General features: G+C 35.0%; 1 protein-coding gene and 1 long non-coding RNA gene across 4 annotated transcripts in view; one reads left to right on the top strand and one right to left on the bottom strand.

Moving 5' to 3' along the window:
• Positions 1 to 291: 291 nt before the first annotated feature.
• The window catches only part of LOC125670730 (uncharacterized), a 42,926-nt gene continuing 26,865 nt past the window's right edge, over positions 292 to 16,352 (bottom strand). For 2 of the 3 annotated variants that reach the window (XR_007368375.2, XR_007368376.2), the window contains 2 exons: positions 3,007 to 3,164; positions 2,003 to 2,799 (listed from right to left, as the gene is read on the bottom strand). This is a non-coding gene — a long non-coding RNA (uncharacterized LOC125670730). Of the gene's footprint in view, positions 704 to 894; positions 969 to 2,002; positions 2,800 to 3,006; positions 3,165 to 16,352 lie in introns of those variants that run through there. The other variant, XR_007368377.2, reaches the window with a different exon arrangement.
• Positions 4,196 to 15,184, top strand: LOC130046391 (nuclear factor interleukin-3-regulated protein-like). The gene is made up of 2 exons (XM_056163856.1): positions 4,196 to 4,623; positions 10,231 to 15,184. Exons 1-2 carry the CDS (start codon positions 4,559 to 4,561, stop codon positions 11,891 to 11,893), a joined length of 1,728 nt encoding a protein of 575 aa, XP_056019831.1. The 5' UTR covers positions 4,196 to 4,558; the 3' UTR covers positions 11,894 to 15,184.

Raw genomic sequence — 16,352 nt, 5'->3', positions numbered from 1 at the left:
GAAGGCCCTAGAATCAAGGATTTTGCACGAAACGTGTTCAGTGTGCACAAAATGTACTCAGCGTCTGGGGGCCTGGGCGGCCCCCAGACCCCCGCCTAATTTCCTGCCTCCTCCAAATTGAAGGTTAATTTACGGCCCTGTAATACCCCTTTAATTATGGTATGTTATATTAAAATCATTAATTGTATTAAGGACATGTAAGGCATCATGTAATAAGCATTAAAGAAAAAGACGGGAGAAGTCTGATTAGATAGCATGAAGTTGACAAGAGAAACGCATTTTATTAATACAGGTGCGTGTAACAGTTGGAGGTTTTAGGCAGTAATGAAATACAAAATTCATATTACAGTCCTGGCCTGGGGGTTATAAAACCTTTTTTGAGCACGTTTTCATACTCAAACTCAAATTCCGTGCTCTAAATCGTACTCATTCTCAAAAGTGAAGTTTATAAAACTTTCATAAAATCATTCTCCTACTGAAATGGAGTACAAGCTCAGGATTTTTCGAGTAAGCTTGGAGCTTGCTCAGAGTTGTACTCAAAACAAACATGACTGAGTATAAGTACGGTACAAGTTTTATAACCTCCAGACCAGTATGTATAATCATGCCATATTTGAATTTTTATACTTCTAAATAAGTGTTAGTTCATCATTCTTCATTATCATCATACCATCCTCCCGTCTTTATAATTGAAGAATCCGTTCTGTATACAGAGAAAGTCAGTGCATATATTCATTATATGTTAGCATTTTCTCGTACAAATATTCGATAACGATATATACACTATTATCACCTGCTAGGAACACGTAATTTTCTTTTTTCACCTTTATATCGATAGAAACTAGAGCATACTATCCAACCTCATTTTCCACATACCTCCAAGCAAACACCTACCTGTACAGATGAATAAGTCTTTTATTCTCGCTTCCTTTGTTTCAAAGGATACACGTGTTCGTCAAACAAGCATTCTGATGAAGATAATGACATACATTTCAATTACTGAAATTGATGTACATTTGAATCAATGAGAGGGGTCGATATTTTTGGGGATGGTATATAAATTTGTATTACTTTTTTTCCTCTTTCGATCTTATCCGTTAGCATGTTTGAATTAAAGATACCACCTGGGGAAAAAAACTAGCAGGGATGTCGTCCCAGGTACTGCCCTGTGACCTACATTTTATCGGATGAATGAACTTTTGGCGCTGTTTTTCGCGCGATTGCCATGTCAAAGTATAATGACATGTAATACCTAAAGACCAAAACGTACAGGATACACACCAGATCCTGGGTTACAGTGCCTGAATAAATAAGCAGGTAAAACACAGAGGTGCTCCATGATTTTAAGGTCCCCCTGCATCAAACTTCCACGGGTGATGTTTCTAAAAGATGCACGTTTCCATATATCTTTTATATGCTAGATTTTACCTGTATTTCGTTGGTGGAGGACAAAAGTTTACTTGTGGATGTTGTATCTAAGGACGCATGCTGTAATCATGTTCTGGAGGACTGGTTTGGCCTACATTTTAGGGATGAGTGATCCGATTGAAGTTACATGAATATTGTATGTCCTAACAAGATCAGACCTACTCATGTACCTGTAGAAATGTATTAGGATTCATTTGTAACTATCAATTGGAAGTTTCGTTTTGATATATCATATGGTGAAAAATCTAATTGCAAAGTATTTATCAATTCCAGTTCATATGATGCCGTGGAGATCCGGGTTAGAATAGGTCCTCAGTACCCCTTGCTTGTGGTAAGAGGCGACTACATGACCGAAGCGGTCCTTCGGATGAGACCGCAAAAACCGAGGTCCTGTGTCACAGCAGGTGTGGCACGATAAAGATCTCTCCCTGCTCAATGGCCATAAGCGCCGAGCATAGGCCTAAATTTTGCAGCCCTTCACCGGCAGTGGTGACGTCTCCATATGAGTGAAATTTTCTCTCTCGAGGGACGTTAAACAATATTCAATCAATTAATCCAGTTCATATGTGCACGGTTTCGTATGTCGTAATTATATTTATATATAGTATACAATGTATTGTATTCTTTTACATCCTATTCGAAAAAAAATTCACTCAGAGGCATTAACAGATTTAGATAAAGTGCCACAAATCATCTGCACATGTATTGCATACTATATCATACGTATATCATTTTCATATATATTTCATATCATACAATCTCTCTCTCTCTCTCTTTCTCCGATTTTTGTCACTTAAATGGCAACAGTTGAAGCTTGGAATCGGCCTATATGTGGGACAAAACAGGGACATACTTGTCCATGCATTGAGATTCTGCATGTTAATCAAATGTTTGAACTTGTCTCAGTTTTAACAGTCTATCGAAGTCAAATAATGGAATTCAAACTGCTTTTGTTTACGTAATAGAGATATTTTTCTCCATTTGATCCCCACGATATGAAGTCATCGTTACGGTTGAGAAGAACCACTTACAATTTAATGGCATGTAATGGTATTTTTCATTCATCTGAACAAAATTAAAACACTCCCAATGATAAGCTGCAGTATTGCTCGGTGTTTGAAGATTTTTAACGATTTTTTCATCCTTAGGGTTCCGCATGCCTGTTCCCATCAATACTGCACATAACGTATCTGAAAAAAAAAGTTTCCTGGCGGTCACTCGGGGTGAATCTTAGGTGAGGTCCTTGAGTTATGATAATATCGCCACTGCGGCTGCGCACTTGTTTTTTCTATACAACTGTAGTAACGTCATGCATTCCGTAGTGCTGTTGTAGTGGGGCGACCTCAATCGACCGCGATTCTCCTTTTCTCGCTAGGGAAAGAATAAACAAGTAAAAAGTTTATCGATTTAGCGATTACATGGACAAACATTCAACTCATAATCTTCCTGATGGTGGTTACATGGTATAGATACAACGCGGGGTCAGAACGAGTTAAAGGGAAGGGTTTAACTGCTTTGGTGTGTTGATTTTGGCAAATATTTTTAAAAGCTATAAACATATTATATGACGTTTTTTACCTTGGTGGTTGTTTCTATAAATTTGTAACAAGTTTACGTTGCCATGGAGAAGTTGATATTGATCTGTTTCTGTAAAACGCATGAATGGAAGAAGTTCATGTCCAGTACGAGGGTCAGCAGGAGACTCCAAGCGAAAAGAGTGTTACCCTCTGCTTGACCTATGGTAGAAAAAAAATTCTTATTCGACAGCTGGAAAAGAATAAATGCACAAGTTTATCTCTTTGTAACATTCCTTCATAGTAGTATCACCTAAACATTTAATGCAATCTAATATCGAGGTTCTTTAATTATTGTAAAATGACATTTTTTTGGTTAAAAAAACACAAGTGCGTGTAGGTTACGTATTCATTCGTTTTTGAATATATATTTACAATTTATTCGTTCATACAGAGAATTCTGTTCAGTACCTGTCGTTGCACAATGTTGTAAATGCACGCTTTGTACGAATTATAATGTTTTATGAATGAACGAATTGTGTTGTCAACCGTCGCGCCTGATTTTGTGTTTAGAAATGTTTTACGATCACCTCTCATTGTTTTCCTTTATCAATAATCTTACAATTTCAATTCATTCAACGACAAACAAGCTTCGACAAATCTTCACTCTATCGGGGATGACACGCAACCCGCTTTTGTATGCCCAAATAATTGACCTACTTCGTTTTTGCGATGTATTAGTTACGCGCCCATTATATAATTTGTATGCGCACGCATTAAAATTGCCAGGTCATACAGGCAGTACTGAAAAATCATGGCTCCGAAATGGGAATGATAGGAGATCGTAAACGACCTGATGGCAGCTTTGCCTCAGATGACCTTTCTACCAGGTAAAGGAATCTTTTGTATTAAAATGGCCTCGGTCAGCATTTGTTGTTCACTTCTCATTTTTGTTGAAAAATTATCTGTTTCCCGGTTGTATTTGTTGTCCTTAATGTAAGGCTAGAGAGGTCGCATCGGTTCAAGTGCAGACCACGTGATCAGATATTTTTTGTCCTCTTCAAATTACATAATATGTACTTTGGGCAGATTCTACCTCAGAAAGTCATGAGCAGAAGTTACACAGCCCAAGCAAGCGGATACAGCGCTTGAGAACTAAAGAGGTGAGATACTTTTATTTTTAAATTATTCTTTTGTTTGAACTTTTGGCCTGTGTTTTAAGGTCACGATTGTGTTTACTTACACAGCGATAGATATGTTTTACGCACGAGTATAGATATAGAGTGCATTCCTTACTACAGTATCTACGGGTTGTGTTGGTGTATGTATAGTACCAAAATTTAACTCACCCGTGTGTGGTTTTTTTTTAATCGATCGTGTTACAGTGATATAAAAAAAAACCTATAATAGTGTGGATAAAAGCCATTTACATAGTGCATTGTTTATTGAGACGTATCATATTGGCGTAAATCATCACGTGCTGTTATTGAACCACATGTAGCAGGCGCTTAGATTGCAAAAGCAACCTTGCCCTCACAAATTACATAACTGTTCGGGAGAATTACGTAAAGCGATATATTGTGTAGGTTGAATGTATAACTTGTCCGGCAGACAACATGTCTATTTTGACGTACCCGGTATCTGTGCCGAACAAGTGGGGTGAACAAACAATTGATAAAAGGTAAGGTGCTCCATGAATTTACAAAGATCGGTGTCGTGAATATGATGTAATGATTAATTGGTTTATAATTCCTGTACGTCACCTGTTACACGGACCATATGGAATTGATTTGAATAATTTGGAGTCGAGATAACATGAACGTCCTTTTTAAAATTACATATTTAATTTAATGTTCATTTAATCTATGTAATTGTTTCATAATATGTATATTACTAACTAACTGCCGACTCCTTGTCTGAACCACGGATTATAAGTCACTGATCAGAAGAGGTATTACGAAATTCGTACTTTGTTTTTAATCTCGACATGCATGAATGAGAATCTGAACTGGATCTACGCAGGATTTAAATTGCTACGTTCTGTGTTTATTCATCTGAAATTCATGCAATGAAATTATCATATTTATTTTGGATAGCATTTTTACCCTGACAAACGTAGAAAATTTGTGTATGGTGAAATAAAAAAGGATATTTATTTTGAACACTGGAATTATATTTTAAATACTGTTGTATAGGATTTTGTTTGAATGTACCTTTAATTTTCATTGATTTGGGTTTTATTTATTTTTTTTTTTTGGTCGCTTGTTAGCCACAAAATTTATCCCATTCTGTAAATTGATAACAATACATTTAGTATCTAATAATGCTTTTATCCTATCTTAAAAAGTTCCATGGAATAAAAGCCATTCCTTTTTTTCCTTATTTCATAAATATGAAAGACAGATGTGTTTGCATCTCGGATTTCTGAAATCAAATACATTTTTTGTTGTTAAAAGAACTATCTGCCTGGTTTCTTGGGGTCAACCTTTCTTTCCTCTGTAACACTCGAGTGGACACTTAGAAGCAAAATACAAATAAAGCCTGACCATTGGAGGAGGTGAAAGTCAAACTGGAATTCGTGTGACTCTTTGACCTCTTTTCTTTTTTTGGTGTGGCATTTTTCTTTTTCCTTTTTAATGATTCAGAATTTGCAGTAAATTGACTCGCAGGTACAGATGCGATTTGCGCTAGCGTGTACTGGCGCTGGAAAAAGGAGAACCAGCGGTCATGTCCTTACGATGACCTTTGGCCTGCTAACCAATGCGCCTCGATACAATCTTACTGTTCATATACAAGTGCTAAGGAAAAAAGAGTATATCTATTGGTCTTCAACGTGTGCTCCCACTTTGCAGAATTAAACTTTGAAATTGCTACCTTTTGAAATTCGCACTGAACGTTTTAAGAAAAGAAAAATTTGAATAATATTTGCATCTTTTTGTGTCCAAGAAGATAATTCAAAAGCCTACGATATCGTTTGTTGAATAATGAAATAGTCGTTAATGAGAACTTTTGAACCGCAGGTGTAAATTTCGTGGTTTACTTATGTAATTTCAATCTCTGACTGTAGGCATGTCACGAAGGAACATAAATCTCTTATGTAAGGACATCTTCATAATTGTGTAAAATGTTAATTTTTAAAGACTATTTTATCTTAAGAATATCCATATAAATAATGTTTCCCGTTTCCCTGTTCCTATTGATTTTTGTCGAGAGGTAAGCGACACTTACGACGGTGAGACCTGAACACTATTGAGCTTGGACATTGATGTTGAAGCTCAATGTTCTAATTTAGTTCATTAATTATTATTCTTATAGCAAAACAACGTAATGTTTAATAGCTTACGCTTTCCATTGGTAAAAAAAAAGTTTATCTTTGAATGTTTCCACTAGTCACGTGTGTTCAATCACGGAAACCTATTCATTGTTTAGATCCAATAGGAATATAATTTTGAATATACTGTTGTTAAGTACAGTTTACAGTACATATGTCATCTATTTACAGGAATTTTTAGTGAACTATTACCGCAAGTTTCATACAGGAAGAGCACATTCGGGTATTTCGAAATGACCCCAATGCATGTACCCACATTGCCAATACCACCGGAGTGTGACAATTTGCCTGTATAGAAGTGCAATGTTGTTTTGTAATACGAGGGAAGGGCATTATTTCTTTGTGACATTGCTCTGCATTGTCTGTGCTCTTCTCATGGTTCGTAATTTTCATTGATTGATTGATTTCACGACTCCTCGAAATAACACGACTTCAGTCATCGCGCGGAATAGAGGCGTATCGCCTCCCTCCTTGATCTATGTCAGTTAGCTAATATTATACGTAGAGGATGTTTCCTGGTTTAATCGAAACATAATGAGTTTTGATTCCTCTAACGTCCAGTCAAAAAATAAAATAATGGCCATATACAGGGTAGACTTCGTAAACGAAATCGTCATTTAAAAGTACATGTAGTCTGTGTAAAATCCGAACCAGAATCGTGTAAAATCTGTCCTCTCCATTTGTGTAATCACGCGAATGAACGTTCTATTAAAGCTGTTATGTTTCTTGTAGAATACTAAATTTCATAACATGTATATAGAAAATCAGGAGTGCATGTGTGCAGGTATATAATTCATGATTCTAATTAATTAAGATGTTATACAGGTATATGTCATGATTCTAATTAAGATGTTATATAGGTATATAATTCAGGTATATAATTCATAATCATTCTAATTAAGATATTATACAGGTATATAAGTCATGATTCTAATTAATTAAGATGTTATACAGGTATATGTCATGATTCTAATTAAGATGTTATATAGGTATATAATTCATAATCATTCTAATTAAGATGTTATAACGATGAATATCATTTTTGCATAACCTATGTAATCAGTGATTTTTTTTGTTTTTCAAACTACCACCCCTCCTTATGAATTGGGACAAATTGGCTACATTTTTCTCAAATTGGGAAAAATCATTCATAGTAAATTAAAATGGTAAAGATGCATAATATGCATAAAATGATCAGATGACAAATGTTTTTGTTTGAGGTTTATTTCAGATCTGATTTAAAATCATAAAATAAATCATTATCTAACATTTGAAAATATGTATGGGAAGTCACACATTGTATAAATATTATTTTACTTTTTCTAAGAATTACATATTGCCTAATTTCATAAAAAAAAATTACCAACATTTGGTAGTACCTATAATCTTGTAAATATTATATCAATAATCAAGTTTCCAGAATGTCTCTCCTGTTTGTATTTTTCGGATTTTATTAAAATCCTATACTGTTGGTCACTTCCTAACCCTACATAAAATGGCGGTCAAACTGAAAGTGTCAACAATAAGGCTTAATGTGTATCTGGAAACTACATACTACGCTGCGTATCTGCTTATATGGATGCCTCCATTGTCTTACATATTCTTTACAAAACCTTTTCATGTGCAAGGGTTTGGAGAATAAAACTGAAGAAAAAAACAAAAAACGTATTTACTCTTTGTCAGCAATATACGGTAACTTTTTGTTTAAAATTGCCCAATGTTACTAGATTTGAAATTGGGAAAACATACATATATAATTGGGAAAAAATAGCTTATTTTTGCGAGGGGAAACAGCCGAATATCGGTGGCATTTTGGCCCTAAAAAATCACCGAGTAGTATAGTATTGATGAGGGGAAAACATTAAATGATATAATATGTAGTATTACAAATACGACTTTGAGCAGATGTATATTTATTTTGATGCACTAAATATGGAGTGGAAACAACTATACTTCTAGGATATGTTTCAGAAATGCTGTTTTCCTATTGACAGAAAATCAATATTTGAACAATGAAGTGGATTTTCCTAATGCTATCATTTTTGCAGAGAACAATCATTATTGTTGACAATAACTCTGTTATGTGAAAGATTAACGGTAAAATATGCATGAATTTAAGTCACTTTTGCTTTTATCAAAGCTTAGTGTATTATCCTTAAATAACGTCACACAGACACAGTATATATATAATTTAACGGTATTCATCCACTTGCAGTGTATTTTGTAGTTTTAAAAATTCAGAACTATAAAAGGGATGCCGAGTCTTATAAAACTGGAAAAACAATACACGTTTCCCTTGATCTACATACACGTGTACATCCATTGAATCAGAATGTCACTTGTTATAACATCACGTATAAAACCTACCGTGTATGTGGTACAGAACGTGAGTCTTATAAAACTGGAAAAGATAAGTACAAGAGTTCTTTGTACATAATTGTATTTCAGATAAACTTCATCATTAGGCAAATGTGGACAAATTAGCACGACATATTCCGTGCCCTGAATGTCCAGGTGGCAATATATAACACGTGGAGTAATTCTCAATATTAACTTATACATACACAATGTATTGTAAATCTAAAGGTAAACTTAGTAGTGTGGAAAATGTCGAGAGAACATCTTTTCTCTTTCTACACGACATTTGCTACAAAACTTGTTTTTCAAAAACAAAAAAGAAAAGAAAACAGGATGTGTTTGTGAAACACAAATTCCCCGATAATGGCCAATTCCGAAAATGGCCAAGGTCACATGGACAAATATCTTGATACCAGTAGAAAGATCTTGTCACAAGAAATGCTCATTTGCAATAAGAAAGCTCTAATATAAATTTATCATTTAGAAGTTATGACCAATGTAAAAAAAATTAAAGTAGGTCAAACTCCAAGGTCAAGGTCACAGGATAAAAAATATTGATACCCACGGAAAGATCTTCTCACAAGGAATACTCATGTGAAATATCAAAGCTCTAGCCTTACTGTTGAAAAAGTTATTAGCAAGGTTAAAGTTTTCAAAAGGTAGGTCAAAAGGTCAAGGTCACAGGGTGGAATGTAATTTATTCCCCACGGTTTCTCAATTAAGTACAAACCAGTGTAAAAAGTTTTTAAATTTAAATTGGGAGGGGTAACATATTTCCACTTTGAACATCAAAGAAAATTTATGTCCCTTGTTTTTTTTGTTTGGTACTTTTTACAACCAAACTAAACCAAAAATATATACCAGCCCATGCATGGTTTGGGATCACGTGTCCTTAAATACAACGCACGTTTCCCTGATCTATATACATATATGTATATCATTTGAATCAGAATGTCAAAATTACACGGCCTTTCACCTCTGTCGGCGCGGGTTTGAATCTCGCTAGTACCGGTAAGTGAAAAAGTTTCCCAGTTTACTTTCGGAAGGTCGGTAGTCTCTTCCCAGGTACATCGTATCTGGATTCTCTCTTCCACCAATAAAAAAACTGGGCGCCACCAGATAACTGAAAAATTGTTGAGTGTGGCGGAAAACATCAATCAATCAACCACTATTGTTATAACGTAACGTTTAATACCTATTGTGTGTGCGATATTTCGTTGTGCCCAAGTTACTTACATCAATTTATAATTCGATATGATTAATGTGAATGTATATATTCATTTGAAGGAAATGGACAGTTATCAAGTTTTTACCATTGGTGTCGTGTCCCAAATTGAACATTTGTTGCAATAAAATTTCCAAACGTGGCAATAAAATATTTCTATACTAAACAAAAGACAGTAAAAGACTTAAATTAATGATTAAATATCACCCAAACAATAATAAATCTGTTTAAAAGAATGAATTACCTCAGATTGCTGTTTTCAGATCGGGACAATTTGAGATAAGTCATACTGATTTGGTACATCCGAGTGGAAATAATTTAATAAGGACAATAACAATCATTGCCTTCATTTTATGGCTTTATTATTTTTTCAGGACTGGATCAGATACCTCGTTTGTATACGAACACCACAAGGAGTACCAGTGCGCGTACAGGGGGGACGGGGAGGATTATTTACCTCGTAGTTATGCGGACGGCGTCTATGCCATTAAAACTAAACTAAAGATGGAACACGAGAATAATTCCTTTGAACACTCAGATTCTCCAGACAGTAGCTCAGACGCAAACTCCCCCAATCCTACCTCTATACCAACCTGCATTGTGGCCCCAACCTCTAACAACGGATCAACAGATAAAGGCGCGACCAGTGACGGCTCCAACCCATACATACCGTCGAGAAAGCAGCGTGAATTCATCCCAGAAAACAGGAAAGACGATCACTACTGGGAAAAGAGGAGAAAAAACAACGAAGCTGCGAGAAGATCGCGAGAGAAGCGAAGATTTCATGACGTGGTTTTAGAAAATAGAATTGTGGAACTAACGCGAGAAAACTGTCAGGTTAGGAACGAGTTGTTTGCGATTAAGAAACACTTTGGTATACCCCTCAACGAAACTTTCAATATCAATGAGGACAACAAAGCAGCTTCTTCAAAATGTAGAGAAAGATCTCTGTCGCCTGTTCCGAACCATCACGCGAATGCTTCTCTGAATTACTTAGCTGCGGCTAGAGCGAGTGGATCTATGCTCCACGGGTCGCAACCACCGACCATGGTTCCCATGCAGTCGTCCATTCCGCTACCGATCTCTTTACAAGGAAACTATAATTCTAAAGGACCAATGTCGTACTTCATAGCAGCGGTGCCATCGGCTGGAACCCAAGAAAATTATCAAAGCCAACTATCATCTAATTCTATTAATTCACCTCATATGCAAGATAAATTCCCACAACACAGCCCCAAAGCATCAACTGTTGAAGATTTAGGTATTAGTAGAAGACAAATGTATCTCTCAGGGGAAACAAATGAAACTCAGGGTCGTCAATATAACTCCTCTCAAACTACCTCACAATATTCTCCATCATACACTTCAGCAAACATTCAGAAAGCAGCAGAGTCTAATTCTTCCTCCGTGAAGGAGGAACAAGTCCTACCCTCGGACTACACCTCAGATGATCACACCCAAGACGAACCTTTATCCCTGACCGTCAGAAAACGCGGCGACAGTTTCTCGGGGAATGAAAGTTCTGTGTCGTATTCATCTCCCGATAGTCCAGTCTCACAAAGTCCACCAACGATGGCATTACCGCACAAATTAAGACATAAAATACCCATGGACTTTGGTGGTGCTTTTCAAAGTGCTGGCTTTAATCCAGTGGTGAATGGACTAACGCAACTATCTGAAGTAGCCCTTGCGCAGTCTGGTCCACTACCCCTTTTAAAGAAATCCAAACGAGATGATATGGAATCGTCTCCCAGCAGAAGCGGTCGGATGAGTCAGAGGTCGTTAATTGATCCGAAATATGCCGAAAGAAGGCGTCGAAACAACGAAGCTGCACGAAGATGTCGAGAGAACAGAAAAAGTTTAACAAGAATGAGAGAGGTGAAATCAGACTACCTGGAAACGGAAAACGGAAAACTCAAGCACGAATTAGACGCTCTACAGGAAGAAATGAAGCAGCTAAAAGACATGATAGACAGAAAGAAGACCTTAAAATCAGATCCACAAGAGGAGGACACATTGCCGGAAAATGATAAGTAAAGGCTTGTTTAAGTAATAAACAGGACATGAATTATTATAGAATGAAATTGTGTTGAAAATTCACCAATTGTATCATATTTTCTAGAGTTTCAAAACAATTGCGTACGATCAATCTAATAAAAATCAGATCCTAAGATACGCTCACAATCGCTACACGGCGCGGATCTAAGACGTCTGATTTTAATTAGATTGGTGTACGATCAGTGTTGCATACGTTTACATTTTCTGGTTTATTTTTTCGACCAAAAGTTTTGTTTTTTATTTCACATGAAAAAGATTACAAGAATCGACTAATTCTTGTCTGTGATGCAGCACTGTTTTTAATTTTTCTGGCTGTAGTTTTTGAGAAAGTGTTATGTAAGCGATGAATTAAGCGTGCCATATTGTCTACAATAGACTAACAGACCTCTCATCTGGGTATATGTTTTGCGGGTATAAATATTTAAGACGGTGTTCTTCTACGTATATCTTATCTAGCTGACGTCACTTTGCTATGCTTTAGAAGCAAAGAGACATTTAAATTTATTTTTTTGGTTTACCACAATTCAGGGAACCTACCTCTGATATATCGGGTCCAAATCGTTTCTTGTTCGCGCTGGAAAAAGATGTTGGAATGAAATCAGGTCACTGTATTACGGGTGTATTGGATGTACATATATTTTTCAATTCAGATTTGTCGTGTGTGTCTGCATGTTTGACATTTTTAACGGTACATGGTTTATATTCGGGTAGAATGGACTTTTTTCCTTAGAACTACGTTTTTTAAATTGTGTCGTAATTTTCAAATGATGTATTATCAATACATGCATTTTTTTTTTGTCATTTAAAATTGTTTCTATTAGATGAGGAAAGCTGATGGATGAAAATCTTTCAAATAGTTCACGATTTAAACATGTATTTTGTGTTAGTTTGCTGTGTGACCTGACCTATTTTTGTATTTATCATACGGGGGTTTTGTACTGTCATTAAGAACACATGTACACTCGCTGTCATTGGATGTTGATGCCCATTGTCGTAATAAGTGCTAAATACCAAGTGCCATATAGAAATGTTTGCCATACTCGAAAAACATAACTAATCCCATTGTAATAGGACTTGTATTGTTGTCTATAGTAATTTACCTCCGGAATCATCAAATATCATGTAATATTTATTTTACCCGCAAAATTTTAATTTAAATAGAAAAAAATTGTTTTTATGATAAATATTTACCAACAGATCGGTTTATTGAAGACAGATGTTTTAGACTCTTTTGATATTATAATTTTTATGATCCTATATATTATATTTCACAATTCAACTTATAAAACCTAACATGAATTCTAAATTGGGTTATGATAATATAGAGCACAGTTTTATTGTGCGCCTAGTTTTATTTCTATATAATTCCATTTAGTTTTTATTACAATTTTAGAGATACCATACTGCACAGCTGTTAACTAATTAGAATATATATACTACATCCAGCCCAATGAACAAACTTCAAAGATCAAATAAAAAAATGACTGCGAGTGTTCGGTAGTCGTACATTATTTATAGTGATTACTATGTTAATGATTTGTACATTGAAAGAAAAAAAATTACCTAGCGTTTTATAGAAAAGCCATTAGTGATAACAAGTGCTGTACTTTCATTTTCTGTGGATATGTTGTACATTTTGATTTTCGGTTATCTTTATGTAGGAGGTTTGATTGTGCGATGATTTGTTGTAATAGCATGGTAGATATGTATAGTCAAACGTATTGCTGCGTTGATTTTTGTCCTTTTTTAATTCTATGTAGAAATGTCGAAAATACTGCTTTCGCTTCGTGACTGCAGTGAGAGAAAAAGTCCTTATAGTTATTTACATGTACAATCTTCTTGAAAGCAGTATGTTTGTAGGTTACAAAGTATATATAAGTCATGTAAATACTACACGAGAAGTTGGTTCTGTGCGCGAGGATTGTCATTCATCTGTCCGTCCTTGATGACCTCTGACCTATCTATCAAAATACACGTTGTGCTCGCACAATGTCGTAGTAAAATGAGGAACATCTGTTTAAAGTTATGAGCAGAGTTTGTTAAACTCGCCTGATACGAGAGCTTTTCTGCAGTCCGACTGTCAACCTTTAACGTTACAGAATTCTCCAAAATCAAAGATCTTATTTCATCAAAACTACCACAAAGTACCCCTGTGTAACAACAATTCAATGTTATGTTCCCTTTCCTCGATATTTCATTAAAAAATAGTAAAGGTAAATTAAATTGGGGGGGATTTGATAAAGAACCAATGTGTTAGAAAAGCTAGAATTTGCTTGAAAGATTTCTTACATGTTCGTTTAAACTATGAAACCCGAACGGTGCCGCATGAGGACAAATTGGAATCATCTGTCCTCAAAGAAAAGTTTCTTCTTTCCAGAATCTTTGAGGCCACCCCGGGGCCACAATAGAAAGTTTTACTTACGAATGTTTACGACGCACAGGGTTTTGTCATTTAGATATGCAATGATAACCATGTAGTGTATATTACAAGTTTGTTGAAAGGCCAGGGTAGTTGGGGTCTACTTAAAGAAAACAACTTTTCACATTGATATATAGAATTAAAAACAATTCTTCTTTAAACGTACGGGGTTATAACTTGTGTAAGATTCCTCATAAATTTAGGTTTGTTCATATGATGAACCACCCACGGGTGGAAGTGGGGTTTACAGTTTTTAGGAAGAAAGATTCTATCGAATCCCTTATTAATCGGTTGTTGTTTTTCAATTACAGTTCTGCTAAAGTGCTATATATCAGAATCCTTATGTAGTGCTATTTAAATTTATTCAATTGTTATCACACCGGAATTCTAATTTTACATGGGTACAAGCAATTACTCAGGTAAGCAATGTGGAACATGGGTGTATTTTTGATTTAATGTCATTGTTTTTGCTAATTCTAAAATCATCATTAATTGAGAAATCTTACGAATGTGTCAGAACAAATTGTTTAAGATTTAAGTATTTGAAAGCGTCATTCCTTTAGCAGAAAAAATGAAGTTGGTTGAAGTAGGAACTCATGTTTTGTTACAGAGCGTAAATCATTCCGTAGATTTCCACTACGTTTAATTTCTCCCAAATCTACCTCTAAAATTATAAAATGTGTTTACAGTGTACATGTACTAGATATTAGAAATTTATTTGTTACTAAAACAGCAGAATTTACAGAGTATATTTATAGCGTGTGTTTTGTCAAATTAATCTACCTCATTCTTCAGTTGAATGCTTTGTTCTGTATCATTTCAGGAATAAATACATTTCATCTTATGACTTCTGTGCTATTGTTCGAGTTCATTTCTTTATATGAGAAGGTCATGATAACGAACAGTGATTACAATAGTCCAATGAGAAACGTCTTTTTAATGGTGAAATCTAAATGTCTTAAAATGGTTAAGACAGCTTTTCTGACCTCTGGATTGTGTAGCAAGTTTTGAAAATCATGTAAAAGATTACATATTACTGAAACAATTGACACTGAAGTTTTTCTTTTAGTAGACAACTAGACATATACACAAGAACTTTAAATTTTATAAGAAAATCTCAAACGTCATTGAGTAGGTTTTATTGCAAATTCTGTTTTTAATTTTGAACCTGATTATATTTTCTGAGCTAAGCACACGGTATACGATATAGAATTCCTCGGAACTTGTACATCCTAAATTGTTTTTAGAACTCTCAAGAGGTACAATTAAACGCTACGTCGTCATTTCTGGTCTTATTTTGATCTAAGAGAGGTAATGCAGAAAATGTAAAAGGGTTATCTGCAAAACAAAACAAAAAAACCCACCAAAAAAAAAACCCACTTCCGACGAATGCATCTGGATCTACAGACGGACTAAAAAGAACACGATACCTTGGAGTAAACGCATAGCATTTTTAAACTAAAAAAAAAATATGTTTGAATGTTTGAAAAATCGTAATTCATAAGAAATACATCACGAATATATTGTTAATATTGTAAGCATATAGTATCCATAAATAAGAAAATTTAACATCTGTATCATCATGAATAGTTTGTATTATGTCAATGTACAAATGATCTAGAAAATATGAGAGAATGGAAGCATTTATCTTTTTTTTTTTTTTTTTACAAAATGACTCTAGTTCCATACTGTATCCCAACACCAAGAGTATTTCATTCACAATTCGGTATATTTAATGCTTTTTCCTCGTCAATATCTTCTGAAGTTTTCATTCGTATGGTGTATTCTGAAGTTTTCATTCGTATGGTGTATTCTTTTGTCAATGACAGAAAACACCTTGCCTACAGAATCCTAAGTTTGAAGTAAATTTTATAAAACCGGTACAAAAGCCATTTATCACGGCAAAATGCATATAACCAGAGCTTGCAGACATGTACCACATGCACTTTTTTGTCCTTTAAACTTAACAAAAGCATTTTCATATGGCGTTAAGGTAGTACTCTACATCGTCATAATTTC

Source organism: Ostrea edulis, chromosome 4, assembly GCF_947568905.1.
Source record: "Ostrea edulis chromosome 4, xbOstEdul1.1, whole genome shotgun sequence".
NCBI lineage: Eukaryota > Metazoa > Mollusca > Bivalvia > Ostreida > Ostreidae > Ostrea > Ostrea edulis.
Note: the sequence above shows the minus strand (reverse complement) of the source record. Positions and strands in the feature narration are given on the sequence as shown.

Excerpts from the sequence above, each read along its gene's own strand:
- LOC130046391 (XM_056163856.1), top strand. The coding sequence starts at position 4,559 with ATGTCTATTTTGACGTACCCGGTATCTGTGCCGAACAAGTGGGGTGAA. Across the intron at positions 4,624-10,230 it reads GAACAAACAATTGATAAAAG|GACTGGATCAGATACCTCGT; the intron begins GTAAGGTGCTCC and ends TTATTTTTTCAG.